The sequence below is a fragment of the Phyllostomus discolor genome, chromosome 3 (genome assembly GCF_004126475.2).
Source record: "Phyllostomus discolor isolate MPI-MPIP mPhyDis1 chromosome 3, mPhyDis1.pri.v3, whole genome shotgun sequence".
Taxonomy (NCBI): Eukaryota; Metazoa; Chordata; class Mammalia; order Chiroptera; family Phyllostomidae; genus Phyllostomus; species Phyllostomus discolor.
The window spans coordinates 123751798-123778725 of record NC_040905.2 but is presented as its reverse complement, the minus strand read 5'-3'; the positions used below and the strand labels follow the sequence as shown (position 1 = coordinate 123778725).

Sequence of the window (26928 nt, the reverse complement as noted above, 5' to 3'; positions counted from 1 at the left end):
TGCCACATTTGTTGAACCTTTCACCTGTTAGATATTTGATTTGTTTTCAATGTTTTGGCTATTATGAATGAAACTGTGCATTTTCTGTGCATTGGCTACTGTTTTAAGCACTTTACCAGGTGAGCATATTGAATCCTCACAATTGTTAGCTGTATAACATAGAAAGGAAATTGAGGCACAGGACAATTCAATAAATTATATAAGGCCACAAAACTAAGTGATTGAGCCAACATTAAATCCAGGTTTTGAGGCCCCCTTCTTCACAATGCTATTCCAGCATCTCACAGTTCACACAGCATCTGCTTTTTATTTATTTATTATTATTATTATTTAAAGATTTTATGTATTTATTTTTAGAGAGGGAAGGGGAGGGAGATAAAGAGAGAGAGAGAGAGAGAGAGAGAGAGAGATATATCAATGTGCAGTTGCTGGGGGTCATGGCCTGCAACCCAGGCATGTACCCTGACTGGGAATCGAACCTGCGACACTTTGGTTCACAGCCTGCACTCAATCCACTGAGCTATGCCAGCCAGGGCTATTTTTATTATTTTTTAAAAGATTTATTTATTTATTTGAGGGGAGGGAAAAAAGAGAGGAGAGAGACATTGGTGTGAGAGATGTTGACTGGCTACCTCTCACAAACCACCAACCAGGGACCTGGCCCTGTAACTCAGGCATGTGCCTGACTGGGAATTGAACAAGTGATCTTTCTGGTTCACAGGCCAGCACTCAGTCCACTGAGCCACACCAGCCAGGGCAGCATCTACTTTTTAGACTTAATTTAGTAAGGACACCTTTCTAAGTTCATCTGTTTGATTGTAGTTGATTTAAGTGGGTTGTTATGGGAATTATAAAGTTACACACAGCTCAGAGATTGATAATTGTTCTTGGGAGAATGGGATCCAGGTGGATGTCTAGAATTGGAAAATCCCCTAACTGCCTACCCATTGTGCCAGATTAACAAGTCTCCTACCTTCACACATAAAGTTTCTAGCATCCCCAGGGACATCCCACCATCTTCTGTGAACTCTGGTGCCCTGGTCACTGAGCTAGTAGGAGAACTACTCATCATAGGGAAACTGTCATCATGACCTTCTCCCACCTGTCTTTGACGGAAGCTCCCACATGTGGACGTCAGACCTGTCCCACAGAGTTGTGGCCTACCTGAATTCACGGAATGTTGCCTTCACCATCCCCAGCCTGCAGGTATGTACCTGAGACCCATCTGCATATGCTCCCCTCTCAGTGCTCAGGGATTGCAAACTCAGGCCAGGTAAGTTGGAGAAGTGGGCTAAGTATAAAGCTAGTTTTCACTTCCTCAAAGAAATGTGTTCTGTCGAGTTTTTCTTGAAACATAATACAAGCTCTTTGTCTATCATTTATTTTTCCCTCTTTGATGGAGACATAGTGTTTTAGGATGTAAACTGAGCAGCTGTAACAAAGAGACCCCAAATAACAGTGCTCAAAACAATTTAATTTATTTCTGTCTTATGTATTAGTCCACAACTAAGTGAGAGTTCCAGAGAGGGTCTATTTTAAAAGCCCTTCCAGATGCCCAGGTTCCTTCTATCTTGTTGTTTTATCATTCTCTAGGAAGTTGTTGCCACACATGTCTGACCACAGCACCTCTATTCTCTAACCTAAGGGAGGGTGTGGTGAGAAAGAGGAAGTAAAGGCAAGCACTTTTTCTTTTAAGGGTGTGACCTGCAAGTCCCCCACTTCCTTCTGCTTACCCTCCTTTGGCTCCCAGTCCATAATCACATCTTCCTGTAGTCCTTCCTCAGAGGCCATCAACTCAGCTTAGACTTGTGGGATTCTGTTGCTACAAGGAAAACAGGAGAGTGGATCTTTGAGTATAATTATCAGTATTTCAGTTATGCATGCAAGAAGTATTTTTCTTCACTTTTAATTCTACTGTAAGAAAAGCAATAGCATGATAATGTTTTTGTTAAGTGTATAGTTAAGCATGTTATTTTCAGTAACATGAAAATTTTCTTTACATTTTTTATTGTTATTCTATTACAGTTGTCCCAGTTTTTCCCCCTTTGCCTTCCTCTGCCCAGCTCAACCCCACTCCCAGTCAGTCTCCACACTGTTGTCCACATCCATGAGTTATTCATACATATTCTTTGACTAGTGTCTTCTCCTTTACACCATAATTCCCACCTACCCTCCCTTTTGGTCACTTTCAGTCTGTTCCATGTTTCCATGCCTCTGAGTCTATTTTGCTTGCTAGTTTATTTTGTTGATTAGATTCCTCTTATAAGTGAGATCATATGGTATTCTTCTTTCACCAACTGGCTTATTTCACTTATCATAATACTCTCCAGTTCCATCCATGCTGTCACATAAGGTAAGAGTTCCTTCTTTCTTTCTGCTTTGTAGTATTCCATTGTGTAAATGTACCACAGCTCTTTGATCCATTTACTGACCATTTACTGATGGGTACTTAGGCTATTTCCAGCAACTAGGCTATTGTAAATAGTGCAGTTATGAACACAAGGGTACATAAGTTCTTTTGAATTAGTGTTTCAGTATTCTTAGTGTATATTCCCAGCAGTGGAATCACTCGGTCAAAAGGCAGTTCCATTTTTAATTTTTTGAGGAAATTCCATACTGTTTTCCATAGCAGCTGTACTGGTCTGCATTCCTACCAGCAGTTCATAAGGTTCCTTTTTTTCCACATCCTTGCCAGTAGTTATTCTCTATTTACTAATGATAGCCATTCTGACAGGTGTGCAGTGATATATCATCATGGACTTAATTTGCATCACTTTGATGGCTAGTGATGTAGAGCATCTTTTCATATGTCTATGGGCCATCTTGTATATCCTCCTTGGAGAAGTGTATTCAGGTCTTTTGGCCCATTTTTTTAAAAGTATTTTTATTGATTATGCTATTACAGTTTTCCCAATTTTCCCCCCCTTTATTCCCTCTCCACCCGGACCCCCAACCCTCCAGCATCCCCCCTCTTAGTTCATGTCCATGGGTGTATACATACAGGGTTCTTTGAGTACTCTTGTTTCCTATACCATTTTTATCTTTTCCATCTATTTTATGCCTACTAATTATGCTTCTTCTTCCCTGTACCTTTTCCTCCTCATCCCTCCACCTTTTCCCTCCATCCCTCATTTTCCCCCTCCCCACTGACCTCCCTCTGTGTGATGTCCATTTCTCTGATTCTGTTCCTGTTCTAGTTTTTTTGCTTAGTTTTTGTTTTTCTTTTCTTTAGGTTCATTTGTTAATAGTTGTGAGTTTGTTGTCATTTTATTGTTCATATTTTTTATCTTCTTTTTCTTAGATAAGTCCCTTTAACGTTATGTATAATAAGGGTTTGGTGATGAACTCTTTTAACTTGGCCTTCTCTGGGAAGCATTTGATCTGCCCTTCCATTCTAAATGAAAGCTTTGCTGGATAGAGTAACCTTGGATGTAGGTCCTTGCCTTTCATGACTTGGAACACTTCTTTCCAGCCCCTTCTTGCCTGTAAGGTTTCTTTTGAGAAATCAGCTGATAGCCTTGTGGGTATTCCTTTGTAAGTAACTGCCTCCTTTTCTCTTGCTGCTTTTAGGATTCTCTCTTTATATTTAATCTTGGGTAACTTAATGATGATGTGTCTTGGCTTGTTCCTCTTTGGGTCCAACTTCTTTGGGACTCTCTGGGCTTTCTGGACCTCCTGGAAGTCTATTTTCTTCACTAGATTGGGGAAGTTTTCCTTCATTATTTGTTCAAATAAGTTTTCAATTTCTTGTTGTTCTTCTCCTTCTGGCACCCCTATAATTTGGATATTGGAATGTTTCAGGTTGTCCCAGAGAATCCTCAGCCTCTCTTCGTTTTTTGGGATTCCTGTTTCTTTTTTCTGATCCAGTTGGATGTTGATTTCTTCCTTTTGTTCCAAATTGTTGCTTTGAACCCTGGTTTCCTTCTTGTCACTGTTGGTTCCCTGAATATTTTGCTTTATTTCATTTTGGGTATCTTTTATTTGTTCTTTCATTTTTTGACCAAGCTCAATCAGTTCTGTAAGCATTTTGATTACCAGGGCTTTAAATTCTCCATGCAGATAGGGGTTGGCAATCTCCTCATTGCTAGTTTGAGGTTTTGCTTCTGTTCTTTCATTTGGGCCTCTGTTTCTTGTCTTGGACAAACTGGTAAGTGTAAGGGGTGGGGGCCCTAGGTATTCACCCAAGGCAGGGCAACCCTCATTGCTGAGCTGCCGGTGGGGAGAGGAGGGCCAGAGAGGGAAGCAATGCTTCCTTTTGCCTGTTCCGTCTGTTAGCGCATTCTTTCCAACAGGCTATCTGTCAGACTGGAGGTATCTCTCACTGCGGCAACCCCAGGTGTAGCCTACAGTCAGCTTTGAGTCTCAGTTTTCCTCTTAAATCAGCCCCTCCCAGGCAGCTCTGCCTAGCTCAGCAGTTAGCCCAGTCCCCAGCCACTTTTCTGTGGTTTTTCTGAGTTGACCAGCGCTGTCCGCCTTACCGGTCTGGTTATTCTGGTTGATTTTTTCTTAATTCCTTGGTTGTCAGAGTTCCATGCAGTTTGATTTTCTGAAATATTTTGGTTATTTATTGATTTTAGATTGGTTGTTATCCTCCTTTTGGTTGTGCAGGAAGCGAAGGGTTTCTACCTATGCCTCCATCTTGGCCAGAAGTCTTTTGCCCATTTTTAATTGGATTATTTTTATTCCTGGTGTTTGTTCAGTTGTATGAGGTCTTTATATATTTTAGAGATCAAACCCTTGTCCAAGATATAATTGGCAAATATATTTTCCCATACAGTTGGTTCCCTTTTCATTTTGCTGATGTTTTCTTTAGTCATGCAGAAGCTTTTAAATTTGGTGTACTCCCATTTGTTTATTTTTCCTTTCTTTCCCTTGTGCTAGGAGATATATTGGCAAAAAATATTGCTATATGGGATAGCTGAAATTTTACTGCCTATGTTTTCCTCTATGATTTTTATGGTATCACAACTTTTAACTCATTTATCCATTTTGAGTTTATTCTGGTGTGTGGTGTAAGTTGGTTGTCCAGTTTCACTTTTTTGCATGTAGCTGTCCAGCTCTCACACCACCATTTATTGAAGAGGCTATTTTTACTCCATTGCTATGCTCATGCACCCTTTGTCAATATTAATTGACCCTAGAGACTTGGGTTTATTTCTGGTTCTCTATTCTGTTCCTTGATGTATGTGTCTGTTCTTATGCCAGCTACCAGGCTGTTTTGATTACAGTGGCCTTGCAGTATAGTTGATATCAGGTCTTATGATCCCATCCTACTTTGTTCTTTTTTCCTTAAGATTGCTGAGGTATTCAGGGTGTTTTTTTGGTCCCATATGAATTTTTGAAATATTTGTTCTATATCTGTGAAATGTGTCATTGGTATTTTAATAAGAATTGTGTTGAATCTGTAGATTGCTTTGGGTAGTATGGACATTTTAATTATGTTAATTATCCCAATCCATGAACATGGTATATGCTTCTATTTATTTGTGTCTTCCTCAGTGTCTTTCTTCAGTGTTCTATAGTTTTCTGAGTATAGGTTTTTTTACCCCCTAGGTTAAATTTATTCCTAGGCACTTTATTTTTCTTGTTGCTATAGTACTTGGGATTTCCCCCCTAGTTTCTTTTTCTGATAGTTCATTGTTGGTGTACAAAATGTCATCAGTTTCTGAATATTGAGTTTATATCCTGCCAGTTTGCCTAATTCACTTATTAGGTCAAATAGTTTTTTTGGTAGAGACTACAAAGTTTTCTTTGTATACCATCATGCCATTTGCAAATAATGACAGTTTTACTTCCTCCTTTTCAATGTGGATGTCTTTTATTTCTTTCTTGTCTAATTGCTATAACTAAAACTTCCAGTACTATGTTGCATAAGAGTGGTGAAAGTGGACACCCTTGTTTTGTTCCTGATCTTAAGGGGAAAGTTTTTAGATTTTGCCCATTGAGTATGATGTTGGTGGTAGCTTTCTCATATATGGCCTTTATTATGTTGAGGTATGATTCCCCTATTCCTACCTTGCTGAGTGTTTTTATCATAAATGGGTGCTGTACCTTATCAAATGCTTTTTCCACGTCTATTGATTTAGTCATGTGATTTTTGTCCTTCATTTTGTTTATGTGATGGATTATATTTATTGATTTGTGAGTATTGTACCATCCTTGTATCTCTGGGATGAATCCCAGTTGGTCATGGTGTATGATCTTTTTAATGTATTGCTGGATTGCCAATATTGCCAATATTTTGTTGAGGATTTTAGCATTCTTGTTCATCAGAGATATTGGCCTGTAGTTTTCTGTTTGTTGTGTCTTTTTCTGGTTTTGGAATTAAAATAGTGCTGGTTGTGTTTAAAAAGAGTTTGTGAGTCTTCCCTTTTCTTGAATTTTTTGGAATAGTTTGAGAATAAGAATTAAATTTTCTTTAAATGTTTGGTAAAATTTGCCTGTGAAGCTTTTGTGTGCCAGGAGTTTTTTTTTATTACTTCTTCAATTCACTAGTTGTTATTGGTCTATTCAGGCTTTCTGCTTCTTCCTGATTCAGTTTAGAAGATTGAATGTTTCTAGAAATTTATCCATTTCACCCAGGTTGTTCAATTTCTTGGCATTCAGTTGTTCATAGTAATTTCTTACAATCCTTTTTATATCTTGGTATTGGTAACTTTCTTTCATTTCTGATTTTGTTCATTAGGGTTCTCTTTCTTTTTTTCTTCATGAGCTGGCTAAAGGTTTATCAATATTGTGTATCTTTTCAAAGAACTAGCTCCTGGATTCATTGATACTTTGAGTTTTTTTTTTTTTAGTCTCTATGTCATTTAATTCTGCTGTGATCTTGATTATTTCCTTCCTTCTACTCACTCTGGACTTTGTTTGTTGTTCTTTTAGTTCTTGTAGATGTAAGGTTAGGTTGTTTATTTGAGATTTTTCTCTCTTCTTTAGGTAGGCCTGTATCACTATGAACTTTCCTCTCAGGACTGCCTTCGCTGTGTCCCATAGGTTTTGGATTGTTGTATATTCATTTTCATTTGTTTGTAGGTATTTTTTAATTTCTTCCTTGATCTCATTGTTAACCCATTCATTATTAATAACATGTTACTCAGTCTTCATGTATTTAATTTGTTTTGAGTTTATTCCTTGAGATTGCTTTCTTGTTTCAAGCCATTGTGATCTAAAAAAAATGCTTGATATGATTTAAATTTTCTTGAATTTTTTGAGTCTTGTTTTTTGTTCTACCTTGTGGTCTGTCTTTGAAAATGGTCTATGTGTATTTGAAAAGAGTGTGTATTTTGCTTCTTTGGAGTCAAATGTCCTGTAAATATCTATTAAGTCCATTTGATCTAGAGTGTCATTCAATGCCACCCTATCCTTATTGATTTTTTCTTTGGAAGATTTAACCCATTGTTGACAGTGGGGTGGTTAAAAATCCTCTACTATGACTGTATTGCTATTAGTCTCTTTCTTGAAGTCCTCCAAGATTTTACTTATGTATTTAGGTGCTGCTATGTTGGGCACATATATGTTTAGATGGGCAATATCCTCCTTGTTTGGACTATTATTCCTTAAGTATTAGGTAGTGTCCTTCTTTGTCTTTTGTTACGGCCCTTTGTTGTGAAGTCTATTTTTATCTGATATATGTATTGCTACCAAGCTTTTTCTAAATGTCTGTTTGGTTAGATATATATTTTTTATCCCTTCACTTTCAGCCTCTGTACATCTTTTGTTCTGAGGTGGGTGGGTCTCTTATAGACAGCTTATATATAGGTCATGTTTTCTTATCCATTCAGCTATATCCTATGTATTTTTATTGGTACATTAGCCCATTTACATTTTGGAAAAGTTTGTACTTATTTTTAGTGAGAGGGGAAGGGAAGGAGAGGGAGAGGGAGAGAAACATCAATGTGTGGTTGCCTCCTGCTACAGCACCTGGCCCACAAACCCAAAGAATGCCCTGACTGGGAATTGAACCTGCAACTCTGGTTCACAGGCCCTCACTCAATCCACCAAGCTACACAAGCCAAGGGCTTACATTTAAGGTTGTTATTGATAGGTGTTTATTCATTGCCATGTTTCCCCTTTGTACCTGTGTGTATCTCTCTCTTTCTCTCTCTCTTTCTTCATTTCTTAAAACAGTCTGTTTCATCTCTTGCAGTGCTGGTTGCTGGAGATGCTTTTTTTAAGCCTATTTGTGTGTGTTTGTGGTGTGTGTGGTGTGTGTGTGTGAAGCTCCTTATTCACTTACTATTTTAAATAAAAGTTTGCTGGTAGATTAGTCTTGGTTTCAGGCCTTTGCTTTTCATCACTTGGAATATTTTGTGCCATTGGCTTTGGCTTGTAGTGTTTCTGTTGAGAAGTCAGCTGACAGCCTTATCAGAGATCCTTTATATGTTACTAGCTCTTTCTCCCTTGCTGCCTTTAAGATTCTCTCTTTGTCTTTAAATTTTGCCATTTTAATTATGATGTGTCTTGGAGTGGGCCTCTTTGGTTTCCTCTTGATGAGACCCTCTGTGCTTCCCGGACTTGTATGATTTTTTCCCTCACCAAGTTAGGGAAATTTTTTGTCATTAATTTTTCAGATAGGTTTTCTGTCCCTTGCTCCTTTTCTTCTCCTTCTGGTATCCCTGTGATTCAAATATTATTACAATTCATGTTGTCTTGAAGCTCCCTTAAACTATCTTTGTTCTTTTTGAGTCTTTTTTTTTGTTTTGTTGCTCTGACTGGGTGTATTTTTCTACCTTGTCTTCCAACTCACTGATTCGATCCTCTGCTTCATCAAGCCAGTTTTTTTATTCTTTCTAGTGTATTGTTCATTTGAGATATTGTATTCTTTTTCTCTTGGCTCTTATTCATAGTTTCTGTGTGTTTTTTCATGCTGATGTAGTTTCCACTAAGTTCCTTGTAGCTACTATTGAGTTCCTTGTAGTTCTCACTGAGTTCCTTGAGCGTCCTTATAACCATTATTTTGAATTCCATGTATGATAATTTGATTGCCTCAATTTCATTAGCACTATTTCTGGGGATTCATACTTTCTTCCAGTTGGGTGTCATTTCTTTGTATCCCCATTTTAGATGACTCTTTTTGTTTGTTTCCACTTATTGGGTTGATCTGCTTTGACTCCCTGAGTCATGGGGTGGCTTTCTGTGCTGGGAGACCTCTGGGACTCAGTGGTGCAATCTCCTTGATCTCCTGAGCTGGATGCTCTTGCAATGCCCTTTATGCTGTTTATGTGGGTTCTCTGGTTCTCTTGCTATAGTTGGGTTTTGGTTGTTGTTGGGTCATTCTTTTGTGGCTTCTTCTTTTCAGTTGGCTCACTGAGAGTCATGATGCCCACCACATCTTGTATGCTATTATACAGGTACTGTGAGAACAAAACATAATAACCAGGAAACAAAACTCACCTCCCAAAATACTCCCAACTACAACCACACTATCAACAATGAATGTTGTTCAGTATTAATAAAGGTGGAAAGAGATGAAGATTCTTATAAGAAAGGAAAAACAAATATGAGATGACAAATAGAAAGAAAAACTATTTTGAGACAGTAGAGGGAGAAGAAATTATAAGAATAGGGAATAATGGTGAAGAAAAAAAGACAGGAAAATTTACAGTATAAATTAAAAAAATGGAGGGAAGAAAGCAAATAGAGTAGGAGAAGGGAAGAGTATAATATGAGGTTTAAAAAAGTAAAAAGATAATGAGAAAATAAGAAGAAAACTGAAGGAAAACAACCACCACAGCAATATAACCTCAAATGACCAAAGATTAATAAAGGTGGCAAGAGAATAGGAAGGAAAAAAAGAAAGAGAAAAAGATTATGACATGTATAAATGAAAAAAAGTGATTTTGAGAAGATAGTGGGAAAAGAAATATAAGAGTAAGGAATAAAAACCAGGCTAAGAGAGGGAAAAATAAAATTTAAAACAAAACAAAATAAAAAGGGCAGGAGGAAGGCAAAATGGAGTAGGGGATGGGAACAGTTTAAAATTTGAGATTTGAAATACAAAAATAGTGAACATCTAGAAAAAAAATTTAAGAGATTATCAATAACCACCATGTCAATAACAAAGGAACAAAGATTAATAAAGGTGGAAAGAGAATAAAGATATTATAAGAAAGGGAAAAAGAGTGAGATGACTAGTGGCAAGAAAAACGGTTTTGAGTTCTGGCTGGTGTGGCTTAGTGGACTGAGCACTGGCCTGCAAACTAAAAGGTCACCCATTCAATTCCTGGTCAGGGCACATGCCTGGGTTATGGGCCAGATCCCCAGTTGGGGGTGTGTGAGAGGCAGCCAGTCAGTGTTTCTCTCACACATCAATATTTCTCTCCCTCTCTGTGTTCCTCCCTTCCATTCTCTCTAAAAGTAAATAAATAAAGTCTTAAAAAAAAAGAAAAGGAAAATGGTTTTGAGAGGCTGGAAGGAGAAGAAATAGTAATAGTGTGGGATAGAAACAAGGCATACAAAGGGAAAAACAGAATTTAAAACAAAGATGAGAAGGCAAATTAGAATAAGAGAAGGGAGGAGTAGAATATGAAATTTGAAATAAAACTAAAGTACAAAAATAGTGAAATAATAGGAACAAACTTGAAGAGAAAGAAAAGTGTCAACAAGCCATGTCAGAGAAAAAAATAACACAAATAATGAAGAAGACCACAGTGGAATTTGTCTCAGCAGAGTCTAGTATTTGTCACCATCTTCTCTTTCTAGATCCACTCCTGGTGATGTCAGGTGGTGTCCTAATCTGGCCCTAGGCACCCTATTCAAGACTACAAATGATCCAGTCTGTGGCTCTCTCCTTAAGGCCTGGCTGGTCTTCCTTGTTCTGTCCTGCTGGCTTTCCATCAGCACAAGGCCCATCAGTGGTTCATCTAAGTCTGCAAGCACTACAAATACTACTTCCACCTGTATCCAAGGGGACTTCTGGTGCAAATGGGAGAGTGGAATCCCTGGGACACCCACAGAGGCACTGTTCAGTCTTCTGGGAATATGGTGGGAGTGTTTCCTCACCATCCCCTCACCCACCACATGTCTTGGTCTGTCCCAGATAATTTCCAATGATGTATAGTTTCTGATGGATTAGCTGTCTGTTTCCTGTGAGAGGCCAATCTGTGTAAAAGGGGCAGCTCTTTTCTGCTTGGTGCTGATGGCAGCTCTGTATAAGAGCTGAGGTTAGGCAGGGCCCTGAACACCTGTTGCTGTGCCAGGGCCCAATGAACCAGCGTAGCTTGTATTATGTGATAGAAGTTCAGAAAGGGCCCTTTCAGAGCTTCTCTTTTCCCTTGTGGATATGCGCCAAGCAGGGGGCCCTTGAACCTGATCTCAGTGATCAGCAGAGACTGCAATCTCACAGGTGGGTGTTGGGCATACCTGCCTGTGAGTGGACCTGCCTGGCTGCAATGAACCTCAGGTGCTCAGCTCCTGGTTATCCAGTCCCCAGTGTGCCTCTCTCATAGGAGACTCAGAACCAAATACTCCACTCTGCAGCCCCCTGCTTGCCAGCTGTACTGGCTCAGGTCCCACAGTTCCTTTGACATGCCACTTTCTGTTCTTCCTGTGCAGCTGGACTCATTGGGAACACACTGCATTTTCACTATGGTTTCTTTGTTGACAGAGGCCCTGTATGTGTGAGCGCGGGGTCCCTGCCTTGCCATGCCTCAGCTCTCCCTCTAAAAAAGTCTCTCTGTGGCACCCACACTGCAGCCCCTAGCCATGGGTTGACTCTCTGTGCATTGCCCAAAAGCAGAAAGTCTTGGTCAGGGCTGTCCACAGTTTTAGGAGAGAGTTTCTTTCTGGAACTCTTCTGGTTGGTGCTACAGCTATGGGTGTGCTGTTTGCTGTGTGTGTGCAGCCTAAGTCTCCCAGCCTTTACGTATCCTTCAAAGTCTCTCCTGATTTCCTGTGTGGGATCAAGGCTCCTGCTCCAGGATGGGAGGGAGCTATCACAATGTGTTTTCTGTGTGATCTCTCCTTCTCTGCAGGGGCCTCACATGAAGCATTTCCCTCTCAATTTATAAAATCTCTTACCGGAAGATGCAAATCATCTTCTGTACTCCTTGGCTTCAAAAATTCATATTAGCTGAGATTCTGTTGATTGTTCATGTCACTTTTTGGAAGATCAGCCAAAAACCCATGCTGGAGGCACAAGCAAGTGGGCTCAGCTTCCACCTGCTGGACCTCTGTATTCTATACGGTTATGTTAATAGATGGCAATGGACGTGTGCCTCAAGAAGCAGTAGGGCATGGCAGGGCTGGTGTGTTCTGTCTTTACCATTATACTGTGAATAGCTCAGAAAACTGAGGAAATATTTTTCTAGCATTCAAGAACTATTAGATTGAGCAAAGAATTCATGCTAAAGATGAATGAAGTTCTGATGTATATTTCTGTGGTTTCCATGTTTACTTCCTTTTTATTGAAAATGAAAATATCAACCAACATTTACATTTGAACTACCCTCAGAGAGCTGGTTGTTAACCAGTTACTAGGGTACCCACTAGCTGTTGGCCTCACAGTATCTGCTTTCTTTCTACTGTCACCATCTGTGGTAATAAGGGAAGTAATGCCTGACACTTTTCTCCATAGCAGTTTGGTTTCTCAGGAGACATACTTTAACCTGATTAGTAGACATACTGTCTGTCTATGTATGTATCTGTGTCTCTATCTATGTGTGTATCTGTGTATCTATCTATCTATCACCTATCTGTCTATTGCAGGCACAGTTGTAGATACTGGAGACTCAGAGAGACTAAACAGTTATGTTACTACCCATGTGGACCTTGCATTCCAGGGGGAGAGACATTGAGTAAATAGTGAGCTCATTTAAGATAGAGAATAATGGCCTGGCACTTATTGACTACTTACTGTTTGCTATGGACTAGTGAAAAAGCTTTATATACTCATTTGATCCTCAGAACAACATTGCCTAGTATTGGCTCTATTTTCAGCTGAGGAGACTGAGGTCCAGAGGTGGCATTGCCAATTTAGCAAATAAAAAAATGCAGAATTCCTAGTGAAATTTGACTTGCCAATGAACAACAAATTATTTTTTTTTAGTATAAGTATATCCCATGCAATATTTGGGATATACTTATGCTAGAAAATCATTTATTATTCCTCTGCAATTAAGTTTTAACTGGGAATCCTGTATTTTATCTGGCAAGCATAGTTAAATTACTTGCCTAAAGTCACCCAGCTAGTAAGAGACAAGGTGAGCATTTATACACAGATTGTCTGGTTCTAGAGCCCACCTTTTGCCTACAACATCACACTATGCTGGCCCTCTACAGCAGCTCTATTTAAGGGAGGTTTAGAAAATAACTCCACATACAACAAAGGAAATCTCTTTTAGGAGAGACTGTACTGCTAGCTTGGGGCATGAGAGAGTGCCCACGTGGGGGTGAACTTTCTCGACTTGAAACCTCAATCACCTACAGGGGCCAGGCAGGCCATGGAGAAGGGTGGCTGGCTGGGTGGTGAGCTGATTATCATGTCAGGGGATGTGTGCTCAGCATTCCCAATTCTTTGTGTTTTCCAAGAGAAGTTGGAAATCTGAGTTTTTATGAGGAATACCCTCTTTTAAATGTTGGCAGCTAATGAAAAATGTCACAGCTAGCCTATCAAAACGTGTGAAGGCTTCCAGCTTGTGGTCTCTGCAAAGTAGGAACCTGAGCTGGGCTGCTGTCCCTGGTGCTGACTGTGCTTCCTGGCCTGCCCTCACTAACTCTCCCAACATTCCGTGTTCAGGCAACCATGGAAACCCACCTGGAGCAGCGTCTGTACCAGCCCCAAAAGCTACTGCAGGACCTGAGGGAAGCAGACGCCCAGCAGTTCCGCACTGCCATGAAGTACCTCTGGGAAGACACGAGGGACCACATGGTGAAGAGCTCTTGCATCCATGGAGTAGGGGAGGTCCAGGACCAGCTGGCATTTGTTGAGCTGAAACGAACTGAGGTTGATTTAGGCCCTGACCTTTCTGTGTATCTCCCTGACTTCTTCTCCCTCCCCAGTCCTCCTGGAGCTTTGGATCTAGAATTTTCTCCAAAGTTCAAAGGAAGAAACTTATGATTCACACTTTTATGGCTACTAAGAAATGAGGGGGCACCCAGGGCCTCCTATAATTTGGCTTAATAAACATCCCATGGATGATTACTATGCATTTGGGGACAATAGGTTCAGAGATCAAAGACTGTCCCTGACCTCAAAGAGTTTACAGTCTGGAGGGGAGACAAAAAACCAGAAACAGATCATTTCCACAAAACAAAGTTGGTGATGTAAGAAAAATCAAGGCCTCAGACCCAGGAAATCCACTGGACTTAGAAACAGGAGGTTTTGAGTTTCCTTTTTTTCAGAGACACATTTGTGTGAAGCAGTGTTTCCCGACAGGAGGTGGATCATTTAAGCATTCTAATAATCATAGATATACTGTAATGTTTGTGATTAAAATAGAATGGACACATCAAACCTGTGAGTTTGGTAGTAGAGATGTAATGTTTCTTTTGAAATGACTTTAATTAAAAAAAAGTTAGTTCAAAAAATATGAAGTAAATAATAGTAAACAAAGTGCCAGATAATGGCAAAAATGGGGGTGGTGGTCTGTGAAAATGGTATTGATTAATGTTTATTAAAGGTTTACTATGTGTCAGGTATTATCCTAAGGGAATAGCCAGGAAACTATTTCTATGAAGGGCCACATAGTAAATATTTTAGTCTTTGGAGGCCATACAATTTCTGTCACAAGTACTCAGCTCTGCCATTGTAGCAGGAAAGCAGCCTTAGATGGTAGGTAAGTGAAGGGGTGTAGACATCTTCCAATAACAATTTATTCACAAAAATAGGTGGCATGCCAGATTGGGCTTGTGGGCCATAGTTTTGCCAACAGTGCTGTAAGGATGTAACACACATGGATCCACTGAATTCTCTTAGGGCTTTCTGAAATAAGGATAATAAGAATCTTACCACTTTAACATTCAGATGAAGAAATGGGCTTGGAGAGTTTGGGAAGTAAACTTGGATTACACACTGTCAAGGGGCAAATCTGAGGTTGGACCCTGGCCTCCTGATTCCAACTTGAGCCTTGCTGGCATCTGGTAAAACCCAAGGGCCTCTTCTCAGAATAACGTGTTAAAATCTATAAAATAAAATACAAGTGATTACAAAGGAAGCCAATTCTATTGAAATTCATTAATCAAATATGTTAAAAAATTGGAGTATGATCATTTATGAGCTTCTTTAACACATCTAATAACAAGATTTAGCAGCAGACCTAATAGGTCCTCTGCAATTTTGAGGGACTGTTGAGTATAAGTGAAATTTCAGATGTCAGCAACAACTGTGACATGCTATAAAAGTGCCTGTGGCTCCTACTGATGACAAATCATAGGTCCTGCTACTACCTGGGTGACTTGTTGCCTAAGTCTATCCCTGAATGAAATGTTGTATGTCAGTTCTATGTCAGCGAAAATGAGGGTGCAGTTTTCCCTGAAGTGTTAACAAATGTCCTAAATTCTACCCACAAACCCCTGCTTAAAATCCCCTAAGTTGCACTTACTAACAACACAGTTTTGCTCTTGTGGTAAGAGACTGAAGGTAGCTGAGAAGTGTGGGCTTGAACTCAGATTCCATCTCTGTGTAAGTTAGGACAGGTTGCTTATCCCCTCCTGTTTGTTTTTTTTTTTTTAAGATTTTTAAAATTTATTTTTAGAGAGAGGGGAAGGGAAGGAGAAAGTGAGGCAGAGAAACATTGATGTGCGAGGGAAACATTGATTGGTAGCTTCTTGCACACCCCCAACCTGGAACCTGGCCTGCAACTCAGACATGTGCCCCGACTGGGAACTGAACTGGCGACCTTTTGCTTTATAGGATGATGCCCAACTCACAGAGCCACACCAGTCAGGGCTCATTCAAGTCTTATGTAAATCTAAGAGGTAGGCACTAATTTTATCTCCATTAAAGAGGAAGAAACTGAGACTTAAAAGAGAGAAGTAATTTGAGAGTAATTTGCTTCAGGATACACAGATAACAAGTGGAGGGTGTGGGATTCGAATCTAAGAATGTCTGATTCTTAGACCTGTAGGCTTAAACTACAGGACTGTTGTGGGAATTTATGAGAAGATGCATGTTTACTCCATGCTTGGCACAGTGCCTATTGTGAGGCAAATGCTTAGTAAATGGTGACTTTTATTTTTGGAGAGTATACTGGGTGAAGGAAAGAGGACCCAGTCAGATTGTGACTAAACCCTGTCAGCATTACGGATTTTATGGTTCACAGGATTCATCCATTCATTCATTTCACTTTATTCTTTCATACATTCACTAATTCAACAGGTTATTTCTCAATATCTTCTAGGTACCAGGTATTCCACTAGGCTAATGGCTTGGACCTGAAGGACTGTCCTAGTTCAACCCCACACTAAAATCAGATGCCAGAACTCCACCCCAGACCAGTTAAATCAGCTTCTTTGGGGGTGCTGGGATCACCACCCCACTGTTGCCAATGTGCAGGCAGAGTTGAGAACGACCACCTTGGAGGAAAGACAGCACCATGAGCATCTCTAATGCATCACAGGGTTTGGTTTGGGATGCTCTGATCTGACTGAAGCAGGAGAATATCAGAGAGGACATCACCAATTGTGTGATGACTGAGTTTGGACTTAAAGGATGAGCTGGGTTTTGCTGGGAGAAGGAAGTGGGGAGTGAATTCCAGCTAGAGAAAGGGCCTGAGGTGTGACAGTCATGGTGTATCTCAGAGCAAGGAATGGCACAGTGCAAATAAAGCTGGCAAAAGCTTTGATTTTGTTTTGTAGGTGACGCAAAGTTGTAGAAGTTTTGACATAGCAGTGTTACATAGTGGTCCTTAGTTTCCTCACTGGTCCCTGCAGGGCTTCCAAATATGAAGACTGCTCTCAAGGTTAGCTTAGCTTTTTTTATTCCTTTAGAAGCTGGAAGATATCATCATCGACTTGGGAGAGATTCGGAAACAAGCTTTGCAGAGCCCAGGTGTGAACCGCAGCTTATTTCTCATCACACTGGAGAGGTGCTTCCAGGTGCTGAACTCTCTGGAGTGTGTAGAGATCCTGGGCAAGGTGCTGAGAGGGTCCTCAGGGAGCTTCCTGCAGCCTGATATCACAGATAGGCTTCCCCAGGACCTGCATGAAGATGCCTTCAAGAACCTGTGAGTGCTCCTCCCGGCCCTTTTCACTTCACCCACTACCCTTCATAGGCTGCTGTGAGAATTCAAGGAGGTAGTACATGGCAGATGGGAGAAGGCAGGTGGGGACAGGTTAGTATGTGAAGTCTGGAACAGAAGCCTAAAATCTGTGTTTAGAGATGGTTTTATTAAAACAGTGTCTCCCAAATTTCAACCATTCTGGTCCCATCCTAGCAGTTTTTGCCATATCCATACACACCTGCATTATTATTTATTACTTATTTTATTTATAGTGACTTAGTCTTTTTACTTCATATTTATTTAAAAAGCAAATTTGGTATTACCCCTATAAATGGGAAATCAGTGTTATTTGTCTTGAGTAAAAGTAATCATAAAATACTTCTGGCCAAGATGGAGGCATAGGTAGATACACTGTACCTCCTCACACAACCAAGATAAGGACAACAACAATTTAGAAACAGAATAACAATGAGACCTGACAGAAAATTGAACTGTATTGGAAGTTGGACAACCAAGGAGTTAAAATAGACACATTCATCCAGACTGGTAGGAGGGGTGGAGTCCGGCAGCTGGGTGGAGAGGGGTCATGGCACAAAGAGCAGTGGGACTGGGAGTGTAAGGCATCCAGGGTGCACAATACTACAGTGGGTGGACCCTGGGAACACAGGCAGTGGCTGGCAGACCCAGGGCAGTCCCAGGGTCCCAGGGCAGCAATGGGCAGACCCAGCAAAGTGGTGATTGTTAAGAGAGGCACTGCATGCAAGGCGGCTGGCTGACTGGGCAGTCCCAGGGTCCCAGTGCTGGGAAATAGAGCCTCAGGGCACTGACTGAAAACACCTGTGGGGGTTGAAACACAGGGAGAGACTCCCAGCCTCACAGGAGAGTTTGTTGGAGAGATCCGCGGGATCCTAGAATGTGCACAAGCCCACCCACATGGGAATCAGCACCAGAAAGGCCCAGTTTGCTTGGGGGAAGTGGCAGAAGGGATTGAAATCCGACAGAGAGCAGAACAAGTGCCATTGTTCCCTCTTGGACCCCAGCCCCACATACAGCATCACAACCCAACAACTGGGTTGACCTGCCCTGGTGAACCCCTAAGGCTCTGCCCCTCATGTGTAACAGGTGTGACAAGACAAAAAAAATGGTCCAAATGGAAGAACAGATCAAAGCTCCAGAAATAATACAACCAAGCGACCAAGAAATAGTCAACCTATCAGGTGCAGAGTTCGAAGCACTGGTGATCAAGATGCTCACAGAATTGGTTGAATTTGGTCACAAATTAGATGAAAAAATGAAGGCGATGCTACGTGAAATAAAGGAAAATGCAGAGGGAACCAACAGTGATGGGAAGGAAACTGGACTCAAATCAATGATGTGGACCAGGAGGAAGAAGGGAACATTCAACCAGAAAAGAATGAAGAAACAAGGATTCAAAAAAATGAGGAGAGGCTTAGGAACCTCCAGGACATCTTTAAATGTTCCGATGTCTGAACTATAGGGGTGCCAGAAGGAGAAGAGGAAGAGCAATAAGTGGAAAAGTTATTTGAACAAATAATAAAGGAGAACTTCCCCATTCTGGCAAAGGAAATAGATGTTCAGGAAGTTCAGGAAGCTCAGAGAGTCCCAAAGAAGTTGGACCCAAGGAGGAATACACCAAGGCATATCATAATTACATTACCCAAGATTAAAATGAAGGAGAGAATTCTAGAAGCAGCAAGAGATAAGGAGACAGTAACCTACAAAGGAGTTCTTATCAGACTGTCAGGTGATTTCTCAAAAGAGACCTTACAGGCAAGAAGGGGCTGGAAAGAAGTATTCCAAGTCATGAAAGGGCAAGGACCTACATCCAAGATTGCTCTATTCCAGCTAAGCTTTCCTTAGAATGGAAGGGCAGGTAAAGTGCTTTCTCAGATAAGGTCCAGGTAAAGGCGTTCATCATCACCAAGCCCTTATTTTATGAAATGTTAAAGGGACTTATCTAAGAAAAGAAGATAAAGAAAAAACATGTACAGTAAAATGACAGCAAACTCACAATTATTAACAACCACCACCTAAAACAAAAGCAAACTAAGCAAACACTAGAACAGGAACAGAACCACAGAAATGGAGATCACATGGAGGGTTAGCAACAGGGGAGTGGGAGGAGGAGAGGGGGGGAAAGGTAACAGAGCATAAGTAGCAACAGATGGTAGGTAGAAAATAGACAGGTGGGAGGGCAAGAATAGTATGGAAATGTAGAAGCTAAAGAACTATGTGAACACATGGACATGAACTAAAGGGGGGGAATGTGGGTGGGGAGGGTGTGCAGGGTGGAGGGGAATGAAGGGGGGTAATAGGACAACTGTAATGGCATAATCAATAAATATATTAAAAAGAAAAAAAGTAATTGTAAAATAAATACATTAATAAAAGAAAAACAGTGCCACTAATCCTAATTGGATGTGTGGGTTTTCCAAGGCTCTGAGCCTGGGGTCTTTTTCCTGGATGAAAAGGAGCTGAATGTTGTTGAAGACTCACTAGCACTGACTGAGACCTTGTCCTTGAGGGGTGGGAGGACTGACAGAGCACTGAAGAGGAAGTGCTTTCTCTTTTGAGATGCTGTGTCAGTCAATGTGTTAACCTCTTGTCCTACGTGGTATTACACTGTGGGGTGGGAGATACCAAATTAGAGGCTTGTGTCCAGGACTCGAAAGCCCATAGGCATTGTACTCACCACTAACTTCTTCCTTTTACTAATTATATCACTTTATGGCCCTAAAAGAGGCTTTCTCAATCTAAAAGTGACTTACAAGAGGAAAAGACCAATGATGACAACAACTCGGGAGAACTGTGTGTGTGTATGTCCAGAAGGAATCCAGCCATGTAATATGAAAAATAGAGACATTCATTGAGAAAGGTACAAGATACAAGAAACATTGTACATAAGACAATGATGCTTCAGTCTGCTTCAAAGTAGGCACCTTGGGACCTCACATAGTTCTTCCAATCACCATCAGCTGCCCCATCTTATTTTTCTGAATCTTGTTGATGGCCTGAAATCTTTTCCTTTTCAAAGGTGATTTTGGTTTTGGGAAAAGCCAGAAGTCACAGGGTGCCAAATCTGGGCTGTAGGCGGGCTGAGTCACCTGGGTGATTTTATGTTTTGCCAAAAAACTGCACAAGATGTGATGCTCAAGTGTGCATGTGTTGTCATGATGAAGCTGCCAATCACCAGTAGCCCATAGCTGCAGTCTTTTTGAATCACCTGAGTAGTTTCTGCAGAGGAATGTTCAAGCTTAATGAAAAATTTAATCTTAGAATTTAATTTAATAAGTAACTGGGGAATACCAGAGCCAGCATTTTTGCAAATGGGCAGGCTTTCCCATAAAGGATGTTTACCATTTCTCCAGAACTATGTCTATGTCCTGTCATTTTCACTTACTCAGCTATGGAAAAACAAATAGCAACAACAAGCAAAAATAAGTAAATGAAAAGAAAAATGCAGAAATCAGATCTTAACATGGACTTAAGGGAAAGTCGGCCTGTTCATGTAGGTGATGACTTGGAGAATGAAAAGGATGTTTAAGCTTAGAAAAGGCTTATGAATTGGTCATTTGGTGAATTGATTTTCGGTGGTGGTGGGTGGGGGTGAAGGAAGATTTCCAAGACAAGGAGACTCAGCTGTTTTGTAGTATAAGCCAGAATGGTGATTGGTGCTAAATGCTATGAAAGGTTGACTCACATTTGGACCAAATGGGACCACTGGATATGGCAACAAAGGGGTCACTAGTAACTTGGATCACAAGGAGTGGTATGGTGATGAGGAAGCCAGATTTCAGTGACTTAAAAGTGATCTAGACACACCACACCCAGCAGGATGTCTACAAGCAAAACATCAGACAGTAACAAGTGTTGGTGAAGATGTGGATAAATCAGAACCTTCATACACTGTTGGTGTGTGAATTTACATTTACAATGTAAATTGGTGCAGCTACTTTGGAAAACAGTCTGGCAGTTTCTCAAAGGGCTAAATGCAGAGTTGTCACTTAACCCAGGAAGCTTACTCCTTCATATGCGTCCAAGAGAGATGAAAACATGTCCACACAAAAAGTCGTATATGAATGTTTACGGGAGTGCTATTTATAATGGATAAAAGGTGGAAACCACTTACATGTCCTTCAACTGATGAATGGATAAACAAAATGTGATATACCCACACAGTGGAATATTATTTGGCTATGAAAAGGGATGGGTACCAACTCATGCTATAACATGCATGAACTTTGAAAATATCATGTTAAATAAAAGTAATCAGTCACAAAGATGACATATTGTCTGGTTCTATTGCTCAGAAATGTTCAGAATAGGCAAATCTGTAGAGACAGAAGGTAGATGAGTGGTTTGTAGAAATGGGGGTGACTAGAGGTTGAGGGGTGACAGCTAAAGGGTACGGGCTTTCTTTTTGAGGGGTTAAATGTTCTAAAATTGATTGTGGTGATGGTTGTACAACTTTATTGATAGACTGAAAACCACTGAAGTGTACACTTTAAATGGGAAAGTTATATGATATGTGAATTATAATCTCAATCAAGCTGTTACAAAAGAAAAGTGACCCTGAGATGAGGATGTGGAGACTAGTCTTGGGAATGTATTTAACTGAGGGGCCAAGGAGAAATGGGAAAAGAGCCCCATATAGCAAGGGAATGAGGAAGCCTTTTATTAACACAAGAGAGGCTCCACCTGTCTGTTCCTTACTTGCGCCCCCCCCGCCCCCTCGCCCCGGTGTTTGTGTCTTTCAGATCTGCGGTGTTCAAAGACCTCTACGACCAAACCTCAGCCCATTCCCGGCAAGCTCTCTACTCCTGGATGGCTGGTGTTTTGCAGACATCCTCCAATGCCACTGGTGAGCCTGTGTTTTGATGTGGCATTGCTTTTTAGGGGGTGTCCATACTTAAAAAAAGAAGTGCTTCATCTCTGAAGACAGATTTGAGTTCAGTGTTACTTATAATTTTTACCCACCCCTCCCCCAACTTCCAGAAATAATGTGGTGTGGCTTGCAGAATGAAACACGTGCCCTTTTCACGTGTGAAAGCCTGAACTAAGGCTGTATCATACCTCACAGTTGGTGGTGTGGCATGGTTTCTTAGAGGGATATAAACAGTGATGGCATCTGAGATTTGATGAGAACCTTTAGAATAAATGTACAGATTCAAGATCTGTATTAAAACATCTGTATTAAAGTGGCATAAGATAATTTTTTAAATAAAATCTAGGAAATAAAATGCAGAAATTTAGCATTAAGCTTCTTGGCAAACAAAACAGAAATAGATCAGGATTTATTTATTTGAGACATGTTTATTAAAGATCTGCTATGTCCCTCTAGATGGGGACATAGAGTCAAATTCATAGAGACAGAAAGTAGATTGTTGGTTGTGAAGACTGGGAGGAGGTGGGTGGGGAGTTAGTGTTTAAGGAGTAGTGTTTCAGTTTTGCAAGATGAAAGAAGTTCTGGAGATGGATGGTGGTGATTGTTGCACAACAGTGTGAATGTACTTATTACTACTGAACTGTATACTGAAAATGGTTAAGACTGTAAATGTGTTAGGTGTACTTTATCACAATCAAAAAAAAGTGAGAGAAAGAAGTATAGAAAAAAGAATGGCTCTGTAGGTTAGTAATGCAAACAATTTTTAAGGTAATCTTTAACTTGTTGAATGTTTAATGTCAGTAATGTAAACAGAATAAACATTTAAAACATTTTTAAAAGCCTACTATCTGTCAGCCACTGGGGACACAGAGGAGCATGACACAGTGTTTGTTCTCATGGAGCTATTGCTTGATTGTAGGAGGGTGGGTGGAGAAAATATCGAAACAAGTAGATTAGAGTGGGAGAGAGGGAGAATGAGAGAGAGAGAGAGAGGGAGAGGGAACAGGGCTGGGCACATATTTTTTATGAGGTGACAGAGTAAATATTTTAGATTTTGTAGAATGTCTGTGTCTCAACTATTAAACTCTGATGTTATAGCAAAAGCAGACATGAAAAATAGATGAACAAGTGTGGCTGTGTCCCAATAAAACCTTATTTATTTATGGACATTGAAATATGAATTTCATATAATTTTCATGTGCCATAAAATATTTTTCTTTTGATTTTTCTTTCAAGTATTGAAAAGTGTAAAAACCAAGCTTGCAGGCAGTACAGAAACAGATGGTGGGCTGGGTTGGGCCCACGGGCTGTAGTTTTCCAATCCCTGGGCTAAGGAATCGGAGAAGACCTGCATTTCAATTGAGATTAAAATGGAAAATGGAAGCAGTCACGCAGGCCCTGGAGGAAGGGCATTCCCAGCAGAGAGACCAGCAAGACAAGGCCCTGAGGCGGGCATGAGCTTGCTGAACTGGGGGAGCAAAAAGGAAGTTCTGAGATTTGTATGTGAGGAGCATTCAATGACATACAAATCAATGTCTTCCATGCACACAAAATTCCCTCTGCCTGATGCATAGTTATGAGCCTCATACGATAAAACTCTGAAAAAACCACCGAACCTCTACGCTTCCCTAAGTCCTTAGTGCCATATTTAACTAGAGACAAACTTTCCTTCTAAAATTCCTATTGGATGTTTCATTATTAAACTAAAGTGAGTGAAAATGAATTCTACTCATACTTTAAACTTTGTATTTTTCATAAATTTTCTTGAGGTAACTGCAAATACTTTAGGAGTTAAAAATATCCCCAGCTTGGGGAACATGGGCCTGCAGAGAGATAGTTCATGTGTAATAATTAAAAAGAACAACCCATTGTGGTCCTCGCTGGCTTTCATGTCCCCAGTTCCCTAGCCTTCTGGGACTGCCAATCTAATCACCAAGTTAAGTGTCCAGAGTCTCCATCTAGGGGATCCTATAGTGTTTACCTATGCTCACCCCAAGAGCTCTGATTCCTGGATAGGGGAGTCACCCTGTTCTTGTGACTCAGCGGCTGCATCAATGACTTCATCATTGACCATGGCTTTCAGTACCAGCTCTTGGTGACTGATTTACTGTAGTCTGTAAATGCTCCCCTGCTTCTTTCTTTTATCCCCAAATGCCAACAATGCAATGTTTTTGTGTATACAAGTCTTTTATTGAAGGATTGGGGCAGTGGTGGCTAATTCTAGCTCAGGGAAATGAAGTTGTATCCAGGATGTAACAGCTCTTTTAAATTAAAAAAAATCAATTACAATTGACATAAAATTTTATATTAGCCCTGACTAGTGTGGCTCAGTTGGTTGGGTGTCATCACACAAAGCAAAGGGTTGCTTGTTCAATTCCTGATAAGGGTACATGCCTGGGTTGTGGGTTCAGTCCCCAGTCTCATACAGGTTCAGTTGGGACCTGTATGAGAGGCAACCGATTGGTGTTTCTCTCCCTCTCTTTCTCTTTTCCTTCCCCTCTCTCAAAAATTATATACATAAAATCTCTTTTAAAAACATTATATTAGCTTCAGGTGTACAACAGTAGTGATTAGACATTTATATAACTTATGAAGTAATCCCCCTGATAAGTCTAGTACCCACCTGGCACCATACATGGTTATTACAATATTAGTGGCTACATTCCCTATGCCATACTTTATAGTACAGCACTTTCCTGTGACTATTTTGTAACAACAAATTTGTATTTCTTACTCCCTTCACCTTTTTCACTCCTCACCCCCAACCCCATCCCATCTGGCAACCATCAGTTTGTTCTGTGACTATGGATTTGTTTCTCTTTTGTTTGTTTATTTTGTTCTTTAGATTCCACATGTAAGAGAAATCATATGGTATTTGTCTTCTTCCATCTGATTTATTTTACTTAGCCTAATGACCTCTAGGTCTACCCATGTTACCACAGAAGGCAAGATTTTATTCTTTATTATGGCAGGGAATACTCCATTGTATATATGTACCACTTCTTCTTTGTCCGTTAATCTATTGATGGACACTTAGCCTGCTTTCATATGTTGGCTATTGTAAATAATGCTGAGGTACAGATATCTTTTTGAATGCTTTCATATCCTTCAAATAAATACCCAGAAGAGGGATCATATGCTGGATCATATGATAGCTCTATTTTTAGTGTTTTGAGGACCCTCCATGCTGTTTTCCACAGTGGCTGTGCCAATTTGCAGTCCCAGCAGTAGTGCACGAGGATTCCCTTTTCTACACATGATGGTTCTTCAAGTCCCATTGACATCCCACTAATGGGGAATTTAAAATGCTTGAACAGAATGACAGGGAGAGAGTCCTCTGGGAATCCAGAGGACAGAGAAGTTACTGCTGGCTGGGGAGAGACAGAGAGGCTTTAAGGAAAAGGAAATGTTTGAGCTCAGTCTTGAAGGTAGGGTTTGGGAGAAGGGTTAGTTAGGTGAAAGGTATTCTAGGTCACGAGAAGGTTTGGCAAACATTTGGGGTGCGCACAAGGAAGGACCAGTGATTCCATTTGGCTCAAGTATAGTAACATGGTGATAATCAGCAAGAATGGTCATGATTATTACTGTAGTAATGAAAGAGAATCAAGTATATATTTGTAATTTCCAGATTATTTAGTAACTAAGTGAGCTAAAAATAAAACTGTTTTGTGGTCTCAAGTCTTAACAAGTAAGCTGCATTTCTAATGAGTGTTCAGGTGGTGGGCACCCATGCTTCCTGATGTATGGTGTAGTGTCTCGTGGGCAGGAGGCTGTCTGTGAATGGCCATTGAATGAACTGATGAATTAAGGAATACAACAAAGAGGTCCTAATAACAAAGATGCTTTTGACAGTCACATTCCAGTGCAGAGGCTTTTATTGATTGATTGATTGATTGGTTGGTTGATTTACTAATTCACCCATTTATTTGTTTCCTTGCAGGTGACTCTGTTTCATGGGTCAGTGCAGAAAACTTATGGATCTTGGGCAGATATATGGTTCACCTATCACTTGAAGAAATTATGAAAATTAGTCCTGTAGAAGTAAGTTGGGAAAGTACACTTAATGCTCCCCTCACTGATACAGTACATCTAGGATAAGGTGTATTTTTAGCCTCTCATGTGCAGCCAGCCAGGTGAGGTGCCCTGGAAATTGAATACCTACTTCAACCCAATATATCTGGGTATCTAAAGAAAACACTGGAATAAGGCCCCAAGTGGTCAGTCATTGGATTGTGTTCTAGTGTAGAAGAACTAAGGAAAGAAAAAGAATCGTGAACAACTGAGATGGCTCTGATGTGAATAAACATGATAGAAAGAGAATGTTGACTATGAACCAAAAATCACTTAAGAGTATTTTTATCCTCAAAAAAGGCCAAGGACAGTAGCTATTGTGTTTCCAGCCCTGAGAAGCATGGCTCCAAATCAAAAGTAACATGGATTAATAACTAGGTTTATTTATAGCTACTTTTACTGCTACTTTATTGTTATTTTAGCAAGAGTAATGATTACATTTTAACGCTGTTCTAAGGTTACTTAACTCATGGTCAGCCTGTTTCTCTCCTCCTGATGTTGATCCAGTGACACTAAAATCCCTTGGGTGCCCTGACTCTGGAATGCAGCCTGCAAAGAAAGCTGCCAGCTCAGAGGCACTCATGAAGAGCTTGGGTCTCACCTCCAGTTTTTCTCCTGTGTGCCCTGGCTGTCTCTTGGCCAGTGAGAGAAGCCTTTGCCTCAAATGACAGACTTGTTCATGGGCCAGCTGACCCAATAATGCCTGGTTACTTTGAAGTCAGAGGCAACACTAGGTTCCTCTTTTTTACCTAGGAGGCTGGGAATATGTCCAATGTCTATCCATTTTATAACCCT

General features: G+C 40.5%; 1 protein-coding gene across 1 annotated transcript in view; it reads left to right on the top strand.

Moving 5' to 3' along the window:
- Positions 1-26928, top strand: part of OTOA (otoancorin) — a 72879-nt gene that overhangs the window by 1754 nt on the left and 44197 nt on the right. Inside the window, 5 exon segments of the mRNA XM_036021388.1 lie at positions 1119-1206; positions 13733-13864; positions 16924-17159; positions 21935-22038; positions 26003-26103. Coding sequence (XP_035877281.1) covers positions 1119-1206; positions 13733-13864; positions 16924-17159; positions 21935-22038; positions 26003-26103 — 661 coding nt within the window.